Source organism: Neoarius graeffei, chromosome 16 (genome assembly GCF_027579695.1).
Source record: "Neoarius graeffei isolate fNeoGra1 chromosome 16, fNeoGra1.pri, whole genome shotgun sequence".
NCBI lineage: Eukaryota > Metazoa > Chordata > Actinopteri > Siluriformes > Ariidae > Neoarius > Neoarius graeffei.
Genome location: NC_083584.1, coordinates 11993675 through 12013841, shown reverse-complemented (window position 1 = coordinate 12013841; position 20167 = coordinate 11993675). Strand labels below are relative to the sequence as shown.

Sequence of the window (20167 nt, the reverse complement as noted above, 5' to 3'; positions counted from 1 at the left end):
TCAGATCGGAACGATTGTGCAAAGCAGCATGGGATTTCCCAGGCTAGTCTGCAACTATTCAGGTGCGAAATGCAATGCGCCGGACTTTTGTTGTGGCAAAGTCGTCAATAAGGTCATTGAAGTCCAGCTTTTTCGCAAGTTCGTGCTCTATAGAGAGCATTGCCAGCCCATTGAGCTGAACATGGAAGAACATAGTATACTGTGCGTGCGTACTGTCCAGTGTGAAAAGCAGAGAAGAACACACCGCTTGAGAAACGGCGGGATATGATTGCGGGCTAATGTGAATATTCTTAGCTTCAATCAGATATATGAAACACAATGTTATTAAGCCGTTGTGGTTATGAAATGATTCAATGCCCTGTGCGTTTGATATGGTGTTCAGTGTGACTTGCTCTCCCCTCGTTTGTAACATGAATTGCGTGCCGCGCGTGCCTTGGTTGGGGTTACTTTACGGGGCTGGAAAAAGTTGGCTGTGTCTTACCTGGCTCAGCTGCCCCACTGCCTTTGCTAGTACCTGCTGCATCATCCGAATCTTTTTTAAAATATTTATGCAGTGAGCCCCTGAGTCTCTTGGTTTCTTCCTCTCTTTTCTTTTCTGTGCTCCTGACTTGTGCATGTTGGCAAATGGTACGCACGCTGATTGTCGAAGCGCTATGATCGAACGATGTCGTTTTTTTCCCCTTAATCAAAGAGTCAGACCAAACCATTTTTGCAGTAGGGGTGGTAGGGGGTTCTTGACGCCTTTTTCAAAGACAATAAAGGCAAAAGATCTAGAAATCATTTATTGAATGCAAATATAGCACATTTCTCCCCCAAATCAACACATTTTGAAATGAAATAAAATAATCGCAACTTCATGAGAGCCCAGTTCTGGGCCCTCCCCATTCCTGGGCCCGGGACAACATACCCGTTTGTCCCCCCCTGTCGGCGGGCCTGACTGCAAGATAGCGCAAGGTTAAAGAGATGACGTGTCGTTTTTCTGGACAGATAACTAAATCATTCTAGCTAGCGCTTAGCTATCTTAGCCTTAGAATGCATGGGCTCGAGTCCACGGTAGCGAGTATGGAGTTACACACCAAATGTTTTGACTTTACAGAGAAAGAAAGCAGTAACAGAGTAAAGATATAAATATTCGTCTTCTGTTTCACTGATCTAGTCACAATTGTCAGTCACAAATTACATCCCTGCGACTCAAAACTCGCAGAGGTCGATGCAGCGTCACGATATTTTCGTCGCATTGCCATCTTGGTGTGACGCAGTTCCATAGCTATGCTAATTAGTTAAAGCTCCTCCCTCACGTTCGGCTGTTTCCTGTTTCCGTCGGGCAGTACAGTTTACCTCAAGAGGGAGGAAAACGGTCCCAAAACGGAGAAAAGCGACCCTCAGGACATCAAAATGATCACGTCTCGTAGGCATGATATTGTTCTTGTGAGATTGACTGTCAGCCATGCGTGATTAAAAAAAATGTAAAAATTTCAGATGACTTTGCAGTCAGCACCTTTAATGTTGTGGAATGTCCGTGAAACTAGTTAGTTCCTATGAATTATGTTATAACAGCCTAAAGCAGTCATTCTCTCTCCAGCCTCTCTTTTCTCTTTATTAAATTTGATTTTAAAAAAAACAAAAACACACACACTTTGTCACGTTACAGAGAAATCGCAAAGTGTAACCTCCTCTGTCCTGAAGATTTTCCCAGAATGGAAAACTTTCGTTTTCAGCTTTACAAAGCGCCGACACTGGAGTCTCCTAGCACAGAGTTTCTCAAGCATCCAGTGGACTGCGAATTTTTTTTTCCAAGTTGAAGTTAATTTTTTACTCGTAGTAGGGCACAATTGCTGGGTTGCATCCGATGTCACTTCCGCCTCATTAAGCTACGGTCACACTGCAGCTCGTGATGGTTTGTGATGAGTTATCGATGAAAATGAGCCACTAGGGCAGCAATATACACGCGAGCTAAAAGTTGTGGTCACTCAGTAAGTGAATACTTGACTATCACACCTTTGCACACTTGAGCCTGGCGCAGTTTGAGCACCCGCGCACGGAGTGCGTTGTGCTCACTCTTGGGACCCGGTCATTATGGGAAACACCTGATACTGATTTGAGCGCTATCAGCACACACAGATATGGGTGCTGTTTTCACAGAGGCTTTGCGAAGCATTATCATTATCATTATCACAGTCACATGTTTCTCGCCATGTTTATAACACTGTTTAAATATTCTGCTTTGCTTTTGTAAATATCACGCCTGCTAATAAATACTCTTCCTGCACTTAGATCCACATACCGCCGTCTATCTTGTAGTGTCCTGATCCCTAGATCTTTAACCCAGCCATATATAAAAAGTTGTTCTCCTCCATGCTCTTCCAGGTTTTCATTTGTTTGTCTGTGTAGAACGATGTCTGCACTGCAGCACCAGGGAGTTTGAGATGTCGGGGAACTCAACAGATGGATCATTTTCCAACTCCGAGGAAAAATCCTTCTTTGTTAGCATGTAAGGATCTAATCCCATTGAGTGGTTTCTATATCCACTTCTTTTGAGTGTACTTCTTGGTTTTAATAACTTGCTTGTTTGCTGAACACAAACATGGCAATAAGTTCTTGTGTTAATGGACCAGACTCCACTTTTGGATCATTAATCCCTTTTGACTGAGAATGACCTGCATGTAGGGTTTCATGTTGGCTTCTGGAGCATCCATACAGTTTTAAATACAATACCTACAATTAAAAAGTTTGTTTTATTGCATTTATTTAATTCCTGGACTCCCATCTGTAACAGGGAGCAATGTTGCATCCCATTAATACACTTTGCAGTAGATTATTAGACTCTAATACAACAGATGAGCCAAAATAATTGGGGATCTTCTGTAATGGGCCTCAACTCGTTACACATATGAATAGGTGGGCCTCAAAGCAGAAAAGGTTGAGAATCCCTGTCCTAACATAACTACAAAATAAACATCTCCTTACGGAAAATTTCACTGTAGCACTTTTTTAATAATGCATTTATTAATAGTCTTAGATCATATGGAGCGTCTGCTATACAAGCTGTTACTATCGAAAGGTCTAGCGTATCAGAATGAGCGCATTAATATACGCTGATGATTTGTAGCTGCACTACTAATTCACCGTTTCCACTTCCTCACCCTGACTCATGCTGAGGATGATAATCAGTAAGATGAACCACACCAGAACGTTGCTGCCTTCAGGATGATGTCATGAAACACTATCATAAAGAAACCTCACAAGATGACTCATATCTAAATCTAAACCGGACAAAACCAGACTCATCCCTGTGTTTGCTCACAGCAATGTAAACACAGAAACTCCATAAGGTGACATTTTTGAGTGAAACATGATATTCACTTGGGAAAACAATCAGTACAACAAATTTGGATCAAGATCAGGATCGGATCAGAACTGGATCGTTCTCATTTTACGATAGCTGGGGGTCAATAAGTGACTCACACTTACTTCCTGATCAAATGATGTCACATATAACTCAGGATGCGAATGTACGGTGTGAAAATTGTTTTGTTTTGAATTCAGCTTGTCTTCAAACACAAGAACAAACAGATATGTTCTGTATTTTGGCCTCCATGACGTCGTGGAGGATCTGTTCAGACACATTAAATACAGCAAAGAGAGATAGTGGATTTCCTGGATAGGATCAGAAAACAGTGATTTTCAAAGATACTGGCACCTTTTTATAAAAATGAGCAAATAGAGATATAAAAGAACAAAATGACATGAAATAAATAATCAACATGGTGAGCTAGTAATTTTTTAAAAATGTTCGAATGCTATTCCTAAAGCGATTTCACACACCCCATATTTTCTTCACATATATATGAGATGTCTCTAGAAATTCTGTGGCAAATTTAACTGACTGAACATGATTTAGAGAGTCACACACCTGTGTGTGTGTGTGTGTGTGTGTGTGTGTGTGTGTGTGTGTGTGTGTGTGTGTGTGTGTGTGTGTGTGTAAAATATCCCACAATTCAGAGTGCACATCAGACCAAAAACCAAGCCATGAAATCGTTGAACTCTCTGTAGACCTTCGTGGTCAAAATGTGTTGAAACATAGATCAGCATGAAGGTGAAGGAATAAAACCGTTTCTAAAGCTTTGAATGTTCCCAAGAGCACAGAGAACTCCATCATCCATCATGGAAGACATTTCCATCCAGCCAAGGAAGGAAGGAAGGAAGGAAGGAAGGAAGGAAGGTGGGTGGGTAGGCAGGCGGGCGGCCGGGCAGGCAGGTAGGTAGATGATGATAGAGCTCTATCTATCTATCGATCTAGCCCTTCTAACTTGGTTACTGAATTTGGCTGGATAGAAACGTCTTCCATGATGAATGATGCTAGAGTTCTCTGTATATCTTGCTAGCTCTATCTATCTATCTATCTATCTATCTATCTATCTATCTATCTATCTATCTATCTATCTATCTATCTATCTATCTATCTAGATAGATAGATAGATAGATAGATAGATAGATAGATAGATAGATAGATAGATAGATAGATAGACAGACAGACAGACAGACAGACAGACAGACAGACAGATAGATAGATAGATAGATAGATAGATAGATAGATAGATAGATAGATAGATAGAGTGGTGCTTGAAAGTTTGTGAACCCTTTATAATTTCTGCATAAATACAATCTAAAACATCAACAGATTTTCACACAGGTCCTAAAAGTAGATAAAGAGAACCCAGTTAAACAAATGAGACAAAAATATTATACTTGGTCATTTATTTATTGAGGAAAATGATCCAATATTACATATCTGTGAGTGGCAAAAATATGTGAACCTCTAGGATTAGCAGTTAATTTGAAGGTGAAATTAGAGTCAGGTGTTTTCAATCAATGGGATGACAATCAGGTGTGAGTGGGCACCCTGTTTTATTTAAAGAACAGGGATCTATCAAAGTCTGATCTTCACAACACATGTTTGTGGAAATGTTTGATTGCATGAACAAAGGAGATTTCTGAGGACCTCAGAAAAAGCGTTGCTGATGCTCATCAGGCTGGAAAAGGTTACAAAACCATCTCTAAAGAGTTTGGACTCCACCAATACACACACAGACAGATTGTGTACAAATGGAGGAAATTCAAGACCATCGTTACCCTCCCCAGGAGTGGACAACCAACAAAGATCACTCCAAGAGCAAGGCATGTAATAGTCAGCGAGGTCACAAAAGAGCCCAGGGTAACTTCTAAGCAACTGAAGGCCTCTCTCACATTGGCTAATGTTAATGTTCATGAGTCCACCATCAGGAGAACACTGAACAACAATGGTGTGCACGGCAGGGTTGCAAAGAGAAAGCCACTGCTCTCCAAAAAGAACATTGCTGGTCGTCTGCAGTTTGCTAAAGATCACGTGGACAAGCCAGAAGGCTACTGGAAAAATGTTTTGTGGACGGAAGAGACCAAAATAGAACCTTTTGGTTTAAATGAGAAGCGTTATGTTTGGAGAAAGGAAAGCACTGCATTGCAGCATAAGAACCTTATCCCATCTGTGAATCATGGTGGTGGTAGTATCATGGTTTAGGCCTGTTTTGCTGCATCTGGGTCAGGACGGCTTGCCATCATTGATGGAACAATGAATTCTGAATTATACCAGCGAATTCTAAAGGAAAATGTCAGGATATCTGTCCATTAACTGAATCTCAAGAGAAGGTGGGTCATGCAGCAAGACAGCAACCCTAAGCACACAAGTTGTTCTACCAAAGAATGGTTAAAGAAGAATAAAGTTCATGTTTTGGAATGGCCAAGTCAAAGTCCTGACCTTAATCCAATGGAAATGTTGTGGAAGGACCTGAAGCGAGCAGTTCATGTGAGGAAACCCACCAACATCCCAGAGTTGAAGCTGTTCTGTACGGAGGAACGGGCTAAAATTCCTCCAAGCTGGTGTGCAGGACTGATCAACAGTTACCGCAAACGTTTAGTTGCAGTTATTGCTGCACAAGGGGGTCACACCAGATACTGAAAGCAAAGATTCACATACTTTTGCCACTCACAGATGTGTAATATTGGATCATTTTCCTCCATAAATAAATGACCAAGTATAATATTTTTGTCTCATTTGTTTAACTGGGTTCTCTTTATCTACTTTTAGGACTTGTGTGAAAATCTGATGATGTTTTAGGTCATATTTATGCAGAAATATAGAAAATTCTAAAGAGTTCACAAACTTTCAAGCACCACTGTAGATAGATAGATAGATAGATAGATAGATAGATAGATAGATAGATAGATAGATAGATAGAATAATCTATCTATCTATCTATCTATCTATCTATCTATCTATCTATCTATCTATCCCTTCTAATTTGGTTACTGAATTTGGCTGGATGGAAAGATCTTCCATGATGAATGATGCTAGAGTTCTCTGTATCTCTTGCTAGCTAGCTCTATCTATCTATCTCTTTTAACTTGGTTACTGAGTTTGGCTGGATGGAAACGTCTTCTATGATAGATAGATAGATAGATAGATAGATAGATAGATAGATAGATAGATAGATAGATAGATAGATAGATAGATAGATAGATAGATAGATAGATAGATAGATAGATAGATAGATAGATAGATAGATAGATAGATAGATAGATAGATCTCTATCTTCATTTATCATGGAAGACGTTTACATCCAGCCAAACTCAGTAACCATGTACTCTCTATCCTGAGTCCTGAGTGAGCTAGCTCTATCTATCTATCCCTATTTTCTCCTCAATTTGCTCACCCACCACTCAGCGCTACCCTTTAATACAACATTGAAGGCTAACTTGTGCTTCCTCCAAGCTTGTGTTGCATCACAGGGCAGTGTAACGCACTCAGAGGAAAGTGCTATCCGCCCCCTTCTACATACATGAGCTCACAAACACCAATGATTCACTAGTGTCACTGTGATTGACAGGTGATTGCGAGAGTAATTCCCTCCCTCCCTCCCACCCACCCAGGAAGCACAAGAAATTTTGCTCTCTAGATTCCTGGCCACAAATTGTGGTTGCATCATTGCGATTCGAACTCATGATCTCCTGATTAGATTCTCAGGAACTCCTGTTCCCTGAAAGAAAACATTATTTTTTTAAATAGGCTCTTACGGAGAATCCTTTTTGTTAGCACAAATACACTCACCGGCCACTTTAATAGGAACCTGTTGTTGATTCTAAGGTCTGTTCTTGGCTGCAGGAGTGGAACCCAGTGTGTTCTTCTTTCTGCTGTTGCATGCTGAGATGCTTTTCTGCTCACCATGGTTGTAAAGAGTGATTATAGGAGTTATTATATCCTTCCTGGAGGAAAAAAAGCTTGAACCAATCTGGCCAAATGTCGCCCACTCACTTGATGTTTTTTTGTTTTCCGCACCATTCTGTGTATGGAGACTGTGTGTTTGAAAACCCCAGGAGATCAGCAGTTTCTGAAATACTCAAACCAGCAGTCCATCTGGTCCATCTCAAACCAGCACCCATGCCACAGTGAAAGAAAGTCACACAAAAATTGAGATCACAATTTTTCCCATTCTGATGTGTGAACATTGTGAACAGTAACTGAAGCTCTTGATTTGGATCTGCGTGATTTGATGCACCGTGCTGCTGTCGAGGGATCGGCTGATTAGAGAACCGCAGAAAACAGAAGGTGTATGTATAGGTGTTCTTCGTAATAAAAGTGGCTGGTGAGCGTCACCAAGTAAGTAAGTACTGTAGTTTCTCAAACCGTTATGTGCAAAAATTTTTGCGCCCATTCTTCGGAAGGGTGTCAATACTTTTAGAGACCTCTCTAGACAGTATTTTGGCATTAGCTCCTAAATATAGGTCAAACTGCTTTGAGTGTGCAATCCTTTCCCATGAGTTACTTACTCCTGTATTATCTCAGTGCACTTTCATCCTTGAGGGGGTGATTATTTACTTGCGTGAATGATTAACGTTTCGGTTTCCTCTTAACCCCTCTCTCTCTCTCTCTCTCTGTATTTTATTTTTGGCTACATTATGACAATATTGAGTGTGCTTTCGGTGGTGAGTCATGTGTGTGTGTGTGTGTGTGTGTGTGTTTCTGTGGGAGATTATGGTGGTACTCGTAAACACTGCATTCCTTGTGCCTTGGCATCTTCGGTCTGATGACCGTGAAGCTTCACAGGAGACCGATCACACAGGTTTTCATTTGCTTTCCTGACTTCAGCCGTGGGTTTGTTTGTTTTACTCTTTAAGAGCGTGCGTACGGCACATTCTTACCTCCAGAAATACCGAAAGCCTTTGCGAAATAAGCTGACGCTTTGTGAAATAAGCTGACATGCTGACACTTGCCTTCAATAAAAAGAACCACCAACCCAGGGAAAGGTGTGTCATGTGTTAAGGTCACTCAGTAACTCGGCTCAGATCATTTCTAGTTGCCTGTCTGTACTCACACCTTGTCAGATAAAAAACAAAACAGTACATACTAAAAGTACCCTTGATAGCACCACCTCGGAGAAGAAAAAGTACCTTGCCTTTTACAGAGATTAGTAATTCATCCAGCCTCTACTGCACAGATAAGCCGAAATGACTCACCGGTTCTGAGATTCCGAAGTAGATCGCTGCCCGTCGTGAATCCCGTCTGCAGCATGGTGCGCTCCAGTGTGCCTGGACCCTCTGACATGCCGAAACTCCGAGCCTCTGACACACCCCCGAGCCTCACAAGGCTCAGGATAGCAGTGAGGAGAAAACCATGCCGGGGCTGATTATCAGTACAGCAGCGGCTGCAATCTCGACGTAACTGTAGGAGTGAAGCATACGCCTCGGTTAAAAATGTGCGTCTGCCTCGTTTACGTGATGTGTCATGACGATTCAGCTCATTCAAATCTCGTTCACCTTGTGATATCTGCTACAAGCACAACATGGTTTTTCTAGTAAAATAAAAACAGTCCCATGAGCGAATAAGTGATGATTTTAAGAGTCAACTTAAAACATTTCTTTCCTCTCAACACTTTTCTCCCTTTTTTCTTCCTATTAATGGTCCTGCTTGTTTATGCATGCGTACAGTGACCTTGAGTCTTCAGAAGTTTGCACTCCTTTAAGAAAAATGACAAAGAAATGTAGGCTTAATTTCAACCAGGAGATTGAGTGTGTCGGATTTTATGGCTGCTCATTCATTCTGACAAGCAATACAAATGGATAAATAGTGCATAATAATAATAATAATAATAATAATAATGGGGCGGCACGGTGGTGTAGTGGTTAGCGCTGTCGCCTCACAGCAAGAAGGTCCTGGGTTCGAGCCCCGGGGCCGGCGAGGGCCTTTCTGTGTGGAGTTTGCATGTTCTCCCCGTGTCCGCGTGGGTTTCCTCCGGGTGCTCCGGTTTCCCCCACAGTCCAAAGACATGCAGGTTAGGTTAACTGGTGACTCTAAATTGACCGTAGGTGTGAATGTGAGTGTGAATGGTTGTCTGTGTCTATGTGTCAGCCCTGTGATGACCTGGCGACTTATCCAGGGTGTACCCCGCCTTTCGCCCGTAGTCAGCTGGGATAGGCTCCAGCTTGCCTGCGACCCTGTAGAAGGATAAAGCGGCTAGAGATAATGAGATGAGATGAGATAATAATAATAATAATAATTCTGTGTAAGCCAAAATTCTTACTTTTGTTTATTTTTTTAAAATATTGTAATCTCTGCCAATTTTGTTGGAGAAGGTTACATTTTCGCCTTCATTTGTTTGTCATTTCCCAACATAAGTCAAAAAGTAGTGAACAGATTTGGATGAACATTGGAGACAAGGTGGGCCATGGGCCAAAAAACAATTGATGAGATTTTGATACAAATCCAGATATGTATGTAGATCCAGGATCCAGATATGCATGCAGATTCAAGATTTTTTTTCGCTGTTCTCAATGTAACTCAAAAAGTAGTGAACGGATTTAGATGAAAGTTGGAGACAAGGTGACCCATGGGCCAAAGAACAAGTAATGAGATGTTGATGCAAATCCGGATATGTATGTAGATCCAGATATGTATGCAGATCCAGGAATTTTTTTCCCCTGTTCCCAATGTAACTCAAAAAGTAGTGAATGGATTTGGATGAACATTGGAGAAAAGGTGGGCCATGGCCCAAAGAACAATTGATGAGATTTTGATGCAAATCTGGATATGTATATAGATCCAGGATCCAGATATGTATGCAGATTCAAGATTTTTTTTTCCCTGTTCCCAATGTAACTCAAAAAGTAGTGAATGGATTTGGATGAATGTTGGAGAAAAGGTGACCCATGGGCCAAGTAACACTCAATTAGGTTTTGATGCAAATCTGGATATGCATGTAGATCCAGGATCCAGATATGTATGCAGAGCAAAGATTTTTTTTTCCCCTGTTCCCAATGTAACTCAAAAAGTAGTGAATGGATTTGGATGAACATTGGAGGAAAGGTGGGCCATGAGCCAAAGAACAATTGATGAGATTTTGATGCAAATCCGGATATGTATGTAGATCCAGGATCCAGACATGTATGCGGAGCCAAGATTTTTTTTTCCCCTGTTCCCAGTGTAACTCAAAAAGTAGTGAATGGATTTGGATGAATGTTGTAGGAAAGGTGACCCATGGGCCAAGTAACACTCGATTAGCTTTTGATGCAAATCTGGATATGTATGTAGAGCCAGGATCCAGATACATATGCAGATGCAGAATTTTTTTGCCTTTTACCAGTGTAACTCAAAAAGTAGTGAACAGATTTGGATGAACATTGGACAAAAGGTGACCCATGGTCCAAGTAACAATTGATTAGATTTTGGTGCAAATCCAGATATGTGGCTTGGTGGAAGTACGCACTCTACCGAGTGCCCTGCTACCGAGTTTCTTGTGTTTTTTGATTTTCTTTGAACTTACAGCAAAAGAATTAGTGGGAAGGACTTTATAAATATTTATAAATGGTTATAGCTTATTATGATGTAACAGAAATGGCTAAATAGTGCATATTAAATCATAAAATTCTCAATATGTATTATAATGAGCTGTGAATCTTCTTAAACTGTTCTGATGTGGTTCATACACAGCCTTATACAAACCAATCCTGAAAACCTTTTACTTTTTTCTCCCTCCGTTTTTACTCGTGACCTTGATTCTTTGAACTGAATTCAGATACACTGTGAATATGTTCAGGGTTTTTTTTTTTTCCTCACACAGAAACATGGAGGGGTGCAAACTTTTGCACTCAACTATCCACTCTGAGAAAAAGTGTACTTTTACGTGAGAGTGGTATCCCAAAAATGTTGTGCTTTTGTACCTTTAATACATGTTTGACCTGGAAATGTGGATGTAGTGCAGGTTTAAACATGATTAAGGTGTGTAAATAAACTGTGATGAGTTTTTAGTTTTTCAGAAAGCTAAAACTAAAGTGAACTTTATTCGCAGTTCCAGGTAAAAGATATACAATTCAGGAACAAAATGTGCTTGATGGTACCAAGAAATGGTCCAGTTTGATCCCATTTTTTATGAGAGTGCAGCTGTTCCTTCATCATGACAAGTAAGAAAATGTCCAAGCAGTGTATGTTCAGAAGTGAGCAGTTTCGCACACTTTTCTGAACGTGTATTATTACATGTCCAGATTCTTCATGACATATCAGTTCTAACTCGTAGACTAACTTCTAGCTGTGATTGACTGGGTTATGTTTCATTCACATTTATCACCAGTGATGGGAATAACGGCGTTAGAAATAAACGGCGTTACTAACGGCGTTACTTTTTTTAGTAACGAGTAATCTAACTAATTACTTTTTACATCGTTATAACGCCGTTCCCGTTACTTACAATAAAATACTATGCGTTACTTTATTTAAGCTGTTCTCATCTGGCACGCTGCTCATTCAGCCTTTCTTTACTCTGCTTTAGTGTGGGGCGGGGAGATGCGAGACAACAGCATAGTAAGCCAATCAGAGTAGATTTGGACAGCATACGTAGGTAGGCCACGCCTACTGCACTACTGCGCACACTTTCAATCAGAAGACACAGCGATGGCGAGCGATCAGCCCAGCACTGCGCTTTCACATTGGAAATACAGCCATTACTTTTCATTACTTTAAATAAAAGGCAAAAATGTCTACGTGCAATGCACATTATGTCGAGGAACAAAGTGTTTGTCCTCGTCAGTGGTCAGCAATTAGTAACATAATTTTAATAACTACAAAAATATATTAAATTTGATAGATGTCTTATCTCACATTGTCCCACAAAAATATTAATATAGTGTAGATAACCTTACTAAGTGGTTCTGTTAAGTGTCCATTTCAGTCATTAAACACATTTAACATTCACTTTTATTATGATTACACTAATTTAATTTGATTTTTTTTTTTTTTTTTTTTTGGGGGGGGGGGGGGGGGTGTAACAAAATGTAACGGAATAATTACTTTCCCTGGTAATTAGTTACTTTTATGACAAAGTAACTCCGTTACTAACTCAGTTACTTTTTGGGAAAATTAACTAGTAACTATAACTAATTACTTTTTGAAAGTAGCGTGCCCAACACTGTTTATCACATGTATCAAACATGTTCATGTTTATTCGGTAATCATACCGTAATTAACACAAATGGCCAAAAATGGTGGGTGTATGTTAAGACGTAAAGAGAGAAGAGGCCCAGCTTCAGGTCTCAGTAACAGGGTGTACCAGGGGGATTTTGTGAGGAGGAAAATTATATAAATATTTAGAATATAAATATTTCATCTGGAGGTCCCTTGTCGGGTGCACTCACTCTCATCTGTGGCAGTGATGCTGCTGTTGGCTTATCTAGCATTAGTAACGGTGATCAGTCCATCTGGGGTGCTGGTGATTTGAACAGACGAACCCCAAGCCAGCCAGGTTTAAACACATATCCACAGCGAGGATAAGTTTAAGTTTAAATATACTGTACACTGACTGGCCACTTTAATAAGAACTTGTTCTTGGCTGCAGGAGTGGAACCCAATGTGTTCTTCTTTCTGCTGTTGCATGCTGAGATGCTTTTCTGCTCACCACGGTCGTAAAGAGTGATTATATGAGTTACTATATTCTTCCTGGCCAAAGAAAAAAGCTTGAACCAATCTGTCCATGTTCCTCTGACCTCTCTTATCAACAAGGCATTTGTTTCCACCCACAGAACTGTTGCACACTCATTCAATTAATGTTTTTTTGTTTTTCCGACCATTCTGTCTGTGTAAACTCTAGAGACTGCTATGTCTGAAAACCCCAGGAGATCAGCCGTTTCTGAAATACTCAAACCAGACCATCTGGCTGAAACCAACACCCATGCCACAGTGGAAGGAAGGATGGAAAGTCACACTTTGAGATCACAATTTTTCCCATTCTGATGTGTGAACATTGTGAACATTAACTGAAGCTCTTGATTTGTATCTGCATGATTTGACACATTGTGCTGCTGTTGAGGGATCGGCTGATTACAGAACTGCATCAAAAAGACAGCAGGTGGATGTCTGGGTGTTCCTTGTAATAAAAGTGCCTGGTGAGTGTAAATATAATAAATAAATAAATATATATCCTTGTAATGGGGTGGCACGGTGGTGTAGTGGTTAGCACTGTTGCCTCACAGCAAGAAAGTCCTGGGTTCGAGCTCAGGGGCCGACGAGGGCCTTTCTGTGGGGAGTTTGCATGTTGTCTGCATGGGTTTCCTCTGGGTGCTTCAGTTTCTCCCAAAGACATGCAGGTTAGGTTAACTGGTGGCTCTAAATTGACCATACACCTCCGTTCAAAAGTTTGGGGTCACTTTGAAATGTCCTTATTTTTGAAAGAAAAGCACTGTTCTTTTCAATGAAGATCACTTTAAACTAATCAGAAATCCACTCTATACATTGCTAATGTGGTAAATGACTATTCTAGCTGCAAATGTCTGGTTTTTGGTGCAATATCTCCATAGGTGTATAGAGGCCCATTTCCAGCAACTCTCACTCCAGTGTTCTAATGGTACAATGTGTTTGCTCATTGCCTCAGAAGGCTAATGGATGATTAGAAAACCCTTGTACAATCATGTTAGCACAGCTGAAAACAGTTTAGCTCTTTACACACACATCACACATCACATTATCTCTAGCAGCTTTATCCTTCTACAGGGTCGCAGGCAAGCTGGAGCCTATCCCAGCTGACTACGGGCGAAAGGCGGGGTACACCCTGGACAAGTCGCCAGGTCATCACAGGGCTGACACATAGACACAGACAACCATTCACACTCACATTCACACCTACGGTCAATTTAGAGTCACCAGTTAACCTAACCTGCATGTCTTTGGACTGTGGGGGAAACCGGAGCACCCGGAGGAAACCCACGCGGACACGGGGAGAACATGCAAACTCCACACAGAAAGGCCCTCGCCGGACCCGGGGTTCGAACCCAGGACCTTCTTGCTGTGAGGCGACAGCGCTAACCACTACACCACCGTGCCGCCCAGTTTAGCTCTTTAGAGAAGCTATAAAACTGACCTTCCTTTGAGCAGATTGAGTTTCTGGAGCATCACATTTGTGGGGTCGATTAAATGCTCAAAATGGCCAGAAAAATGTCTCGACTATATTTTCTATTCATTTTACAACTTATGGTGGGAAATAAAAGTGTGACTTTTCATGGAAAACACAAAATTGTCTGGGTGACCCCAAACTTTTGAACGGTAGTGTAGGTGTGAATATGAAGGTGTGTGAATGGTTGTCTCGAAGTGTCAGCCCTGCGATTACCTGGTGACTTGTCCAGGGTGTACCCCGCCTCTCACCAGCTGGTTAATGGTGAGAGACAGACTATTTTATTCATTATTAAATATTTGTAAGAAATGTATCCACATCCAAAATCCCGCAAGTTCTACACAGGAAACTATATTATAGTTCAGACAATCATAACTACACTACGATACATGCGGCAAGACGAAACTTTTCACTGCCAAAAATAAAAACAAACTACAGTAAAAGAACGGTGATGTACAGAGCCATGTATGCATGGAACTTACTCCCCAAACACTTTGGGCAAACTATTAGGAAAAAAGATTTCAAATTGTTAGTGAAGAAACATCTCTTAAATGGATACATATAAAACTATTTGAATTATTAACTGAATTATTAAATAAATATAGAACGCTAAAAAATAGAATAAAATCATACAGCAAGGAATAATAACTAGTAAGTAATAAATAGAGAATACTTTGATGCTAGTTGTAGAATGTCTGGATATGCATTGTATTGAATGTATTATCAGTAATTAAAAGTGTATTTTGTTAGTTTCATTTCGAAAGAAACCTTTATTCGTCACATGCACACTTCAAGCACAGTGAAATTCATCCTCTGCATTTAACCCATCTGAAGCAGTGAACACATGCACACACTCAGAGCAGTGGGCAGCCACAACAGAGCAGGTACCTTGCTCAAGGGCACCTCAGCCCAAGGCTGCCCCACGTCAACCTAACTGCATGTCTTTGGATTGTAGGGGAAACCTCCAGTTCTCACGGGGAGAACATGCAAACTCCACACAGAAAGGCCCTCGCCAGCCGCTGGGTTCAAACCCAGAACCTTCTTGCTGTGAGGCGACCGTGCTAACCACTAGACCACCGTTTCTTTTTCTATTATGGTACCTTTATTGGTCTGTTTTTAATTTTCTGTTGTAATGTATTGTATACTATGTGTCGGACCCCAGGAAGAATATCTGCAGCTAATGGGGATCCTAATAAAATAAAATAAAAAATAAAACCCATAGTCAGCTGGGATAGGCTCCAGCTTGCCTGTGACCCTGTACAGGATAAACGGCTACGGATAATGGATGAATGGATATCCTTGTAATAAGACAAATTTTCTCTCTCTATCTCCCTCTTGCACCAGGTTGGTGATTGGGTGGGCCTGAGAGAGTTCAAACTGCCCAAATTTATACACAACCGTCTACAATTCACCTCTCAACACTTACTCACTGACTAACTTACTGTTTACGTCCATCTCTTGGTTGTTTTTGACTCTTATTCTTCTTTTTCTTTTTCTCAGGATTATAAAAATGGTGGGCGGCACGGTGGTGTAGTGGTTAGCGCTGTCGCCTCACAGCAAGAAGGTCCTGGGTTCGAGCCCCGGGGCCGGCGAGGGCCTTTCTGTGTGGAGTTTGCATGTTGTCCGCGTGGGTTTCCTCCGGGTGCTCTGGTTTCCCCCACAGTCCAAAGACATGCAGGTTAGGTTAACTGGTGACTCTAAATTGACCGTAGGTGTGAATGTGAGTGTGAATGGTTGTCTGTGTCTATGTGCAGCCCTGTGATGACCTGGCGACTTGTCCAGGGTGTACCCCGCCTTTCGCCCGTAGTCAGCTGGGATAGGCTCCAGCTTGCCTGCGACCCTGTAGAAGGATAAAGCGGCTAGAGATAATGAGATGAGATAAAAAAGGTTGAACCTTTCAAATTTCAGATCCTTTTTTTTTTAACCCAGGAACATGGACCAAGACAAACTTTTACTTTCACCTGGACGTTCTTGAAAATGGCCTGAATAGTGTATGTTATCGCAGATCATAGTTTCTGAATGCGTATTAATTATGTTTTAACTTATAAAAACAGCCTTCTATAAAAGTCAGCTCTGAAACCTGAGACTTGTAGCTGCATTTCTTGGTTTAAAACAAAGAAACAAAAGAAACACTGTGTTGTTCTTACCTTTCATTTTTGATTCTTATACCACTGTGGATATTTTTTTATCCACATTAAAAAAACAGAAGGGGGTGTAAATTTTTGCACTCGACTGCATGCACCTGCTACACAACCTACATTTAAATACACAACTCGGGTAAAAAGAGAATAGACCAGGTGTGATATCCAGGTGTTCCTCGCTGTTTCCGGTACAGGTATATACCGTATATACCGTCAGTTATTACCTGGTTTGAAAGCGTCGCCTATAAATTGCGGCGCGTGCAGGTTCCTCTAGTGCACTTCAAAGCGCACTTCGGTATTGGGGATGAGTTCGGTCCCTCAGATCTTCAGCTGCGGTGTGTGGATCCACTGAAGGGGCTCGAGCCCTCAGACAGAGGTGAGGTTCCAGTGGTGTATGAGATCTTTACCTTCCGCTCGTGCTCACACTCGGGCGTTTCCGGTGAGATCAAACGCGGAGCTCCATCAGATCTGCCCAGCGCGCAGGTCGCTTCCGCTTCACCTTAAAGCCCGTGACTGTCACTGCGTGCGCGCCCGGAACAAACCCCCCTCTCCCTCCCTCCCCGCCGCCGTTATGCGTCAAATCCCGTGTTTCTGGGTTTGGCTTAGTCCTCTTCTTCTTCTTCTCCTTGTTATTATTATTGTGAAGCAGCCATGTCGGGATCACTGGATCAGTCACTGCAGCTTTATTGCGGTCTGCTGTCTTCCTCCTAAATTCCCACTGCTGATCACATGGTACAGGCTCGGGTTACAGTACTATACCTGAGCCTCAACCTGCACACACACACACACACATACACACACACTCTTGTACTTGCTACATTTTCAATACCGCAATACATTTTTTTCCCTTTGGACAGTTTTGGGAAGTGAGGACATTTTGGCTGGTCCTCACTTCTTCAAAGGGCTGGTTGAGGGTTAAGATTTAGTTTTAGGTTTTAGGTTAGATTGAGGTTTAGGTTTGGGTTCGGGTAAAGAAGGGGTGGGGATTTAGCTGGGATGGTTAAGGTTAGGGTTGGGGGTAGGGACTGTATTATGTCAGTGAGGGTCCCCACAATGATATAAGTACAAGAATGTGTGTGTACTTACTGAGGACTAGAATTTTTTTTTTTCCTTTAGACAGTTTTGGGAAGTGAGGACATTTTGGCTGGTCCTCACTTCTTCAAAGGGCTGGTTGAGGGTTAAGACTTAGTTTTAGGTTTTAGGTTAGAATGAGGTTTAGGTTTGGGTTCGGGTAAGGGGCGGGGTTAGGGTAAAGAAGGGGTGGGGATTTAGCTGGGATGGTTAGGGTTAGGGGGTAGGGACTGTATTATGTCAGTGAGGGTCCCCACAATGATATAAGTACAAGAGTGTGTGTGTGTGTGTGTGTGTGTGTGTGTGTGTGTGTGTGTGTGTACTTACTGAGGACTGGAATACTTTTTTTTTCTCTTTTGGACAGTTTTGGGAAGTGAGGACATTTTGGCTGGTCCTCACTTCTTCAAAGGGCTGGTTGAGGGTTAAGACTTAGTTTTAGGTTTTAGGTTAGAATGAGATTTAGGTTTGGGTTCGGGTAAGGGGCGGGGTTAGGGTAAAGAAGGGGTGGGGATTTAGCTGGGATGGTTAGGGTTGGGGGTAGGGACTGTATTATGTCAGTGAGGGTCCCCACAATGATATAAGTACAAGTGTGTGTGTGTGTGTGTGTGTGTGTACTTACTGAGGACTGGAATACTTTTTTTTTCCTCTTTTGGACAGTTTTGGGAAGTGAGGACATTTTGGCTGGTCCTCACTTCTTCAAAGGGCTGGTTGAGGGTTAAGACTTAGTTTTAGGTTTTAGGTTAGAATGAGATTTAGGTTTGGGTTGAGAACCAAATGTCTCTACAATTATAGGAATAGGCTATTTGACAGGTTTGAGGTTGTGGGGACATTAGAACTAACTAACTAACTAACTAAGCAAGCAAATAAAAATAGGAAGAGTATGACGTGTGAAAGAGGAAATACAAAAATGCATCAAATCATTCTCCAATGGCAAAGCAGCCGGGCTTGACAACATCCCAATAGAAGTCTGGAAGACGGGGCATTGATAGATCCCCTGTTGGAAGTCTGTAACCAAACTTTCAATGGAGAGAAACCAGATCTATGGGGAAAGAGTGGGCTTGTACCACTCCCAAAAAAGGGTGACCTAGGATACACCAAAAATTACAGAGGAATAAGTTTATCAGTAATTGCAGCCAAAATCTACAACAAGATGCTACTGTTCAGAATTAGAACTCACATTGAACCACTTCTCCGTATAAATCAAAATGGATTTCGCCCAAACAGATCGACTTCAGCACAGATATTAACTCTTCGTAGACTAATAGAAGGAATCAAGGCAAAGAATTTATCAGCTGTTCTCACATTTGTAGATTTCAGCAAAGCTTTCGATTCCATTCATCGAGGTAAATTAATGGAAATCCTAGAAGCATATGGTATACCAGCAATCACTGTCAATGCTGTGAAAATACTTTATGAAGATACAAAAGTACAAGTTCTTTCTCCTGATGGTGAAACAGATTTCTTTGAAATATCGGCAGGAGTTCTTCGAGGTGACACTTTAGCACCTCTCCTTTTCATTATTGCATTGGATTATGCCATGAGGATTGCAACATCTAATCCCCAAGAAATAGGCTTCACATTATCCCACAGTCGCAGTTCAAGATATCCTGCTACAATCATTACTGACACCGACTTTGCCGATGATATCGCTTTAATTTCAGATACACTAGAAAAAGCACAGTTGTTACTGCACCAAGTAGAAATCGCTGCTGAAACAATTGGTCTACATGTCAGTGAATTCAAGACAGAGTATATGGTATATAACCAGTCAAAAGAGGATATTACTACATCAAATGGCAAAATACTAAAGTGTGTCACTGACTTCCAATATCTGGGATCTTGGATTGATAATACCAAGAAAGGCATGGATATCAGAATAGCAAAAGCATGGTCTGCAGCAAATAAAATGGAAAATGTGTGGTCATCAACCCTAAGCAGAAAATTAAAAACTAATTTCTTCAGAGCTGTTGTCAAAAGTGTGTTACTGTATGGTGCTGAAAGCTGGATGCTTACAAAATCATTAGAAAGAAGGCTTGATGGAGTCTACACAAGATTATTACGATTAGCTCTCAACGTTTCTTAGAAAGAGCACAAAACCAAAAAAGAGCTTTATGGCAATCTTCCACGAGTGTTGGAAACATTAAGAATAAGAAGACGTAGGTTCATTGGTCACTGCTGGAGAAAAAAAGATGAAATAATATGCAAACTTCTACTCTGGGAACCTATACATGGAAAAAGAACCAGAGGACGTCCCTGTTTCACATACATAGACCAATTAATTGAAGATACTGGACTGGACATACAAAATTTGCCAGATGTAATGAACGACCGAGAAAAATGGAGGAAATTGACAAATGGTTGACGGAGTATTTCACTCAACAAATCATCATCATCATGACGTGTGTGTGTGTGTACTTCTATCATTATGGGGATTCTCATTGAGATTACACGTTTCCTACCCCCTAACCGTAACCTTAACCATCCCAGCTA

At 41.3% G+C, this 20167-nt stretch overlaps 1 protein-coding gene across 3 annotated transcripts in view; it reads right to left on the bottom strand.

Moving 5' to 3' along the window:
• Positions 1-17322, bottom strand: part of crb3a (crumbs homolog 3a) — a 31022-nt gene extending 13700 nt beyond the window's left edge. For 2 of the 3 annotated variants that reach the window (XR_009656734.1, XM_060941981.1), the window contains exons 1-2: positions 16831-17322; positions 8551-8755 (exon numbers count right to left, since the gene is read on the bottom strand). Coding sequence is in view for 2 of the 3 variants with exons in the window: in XM_060941981.1 (XP_060797964.1) it covers positions 8551-8638 (88 nt within the window). In the remaining variant the exon portion in view is untranslated. The remainder of the gene's footprint in view (positions 1-8550; positions 8756-16830) is intronic. The other variant, XM_060941982.1, reaches the window with a different exon arrangement.
• Positions 17323-20167: the final 2845 nt, after the last annotated feature.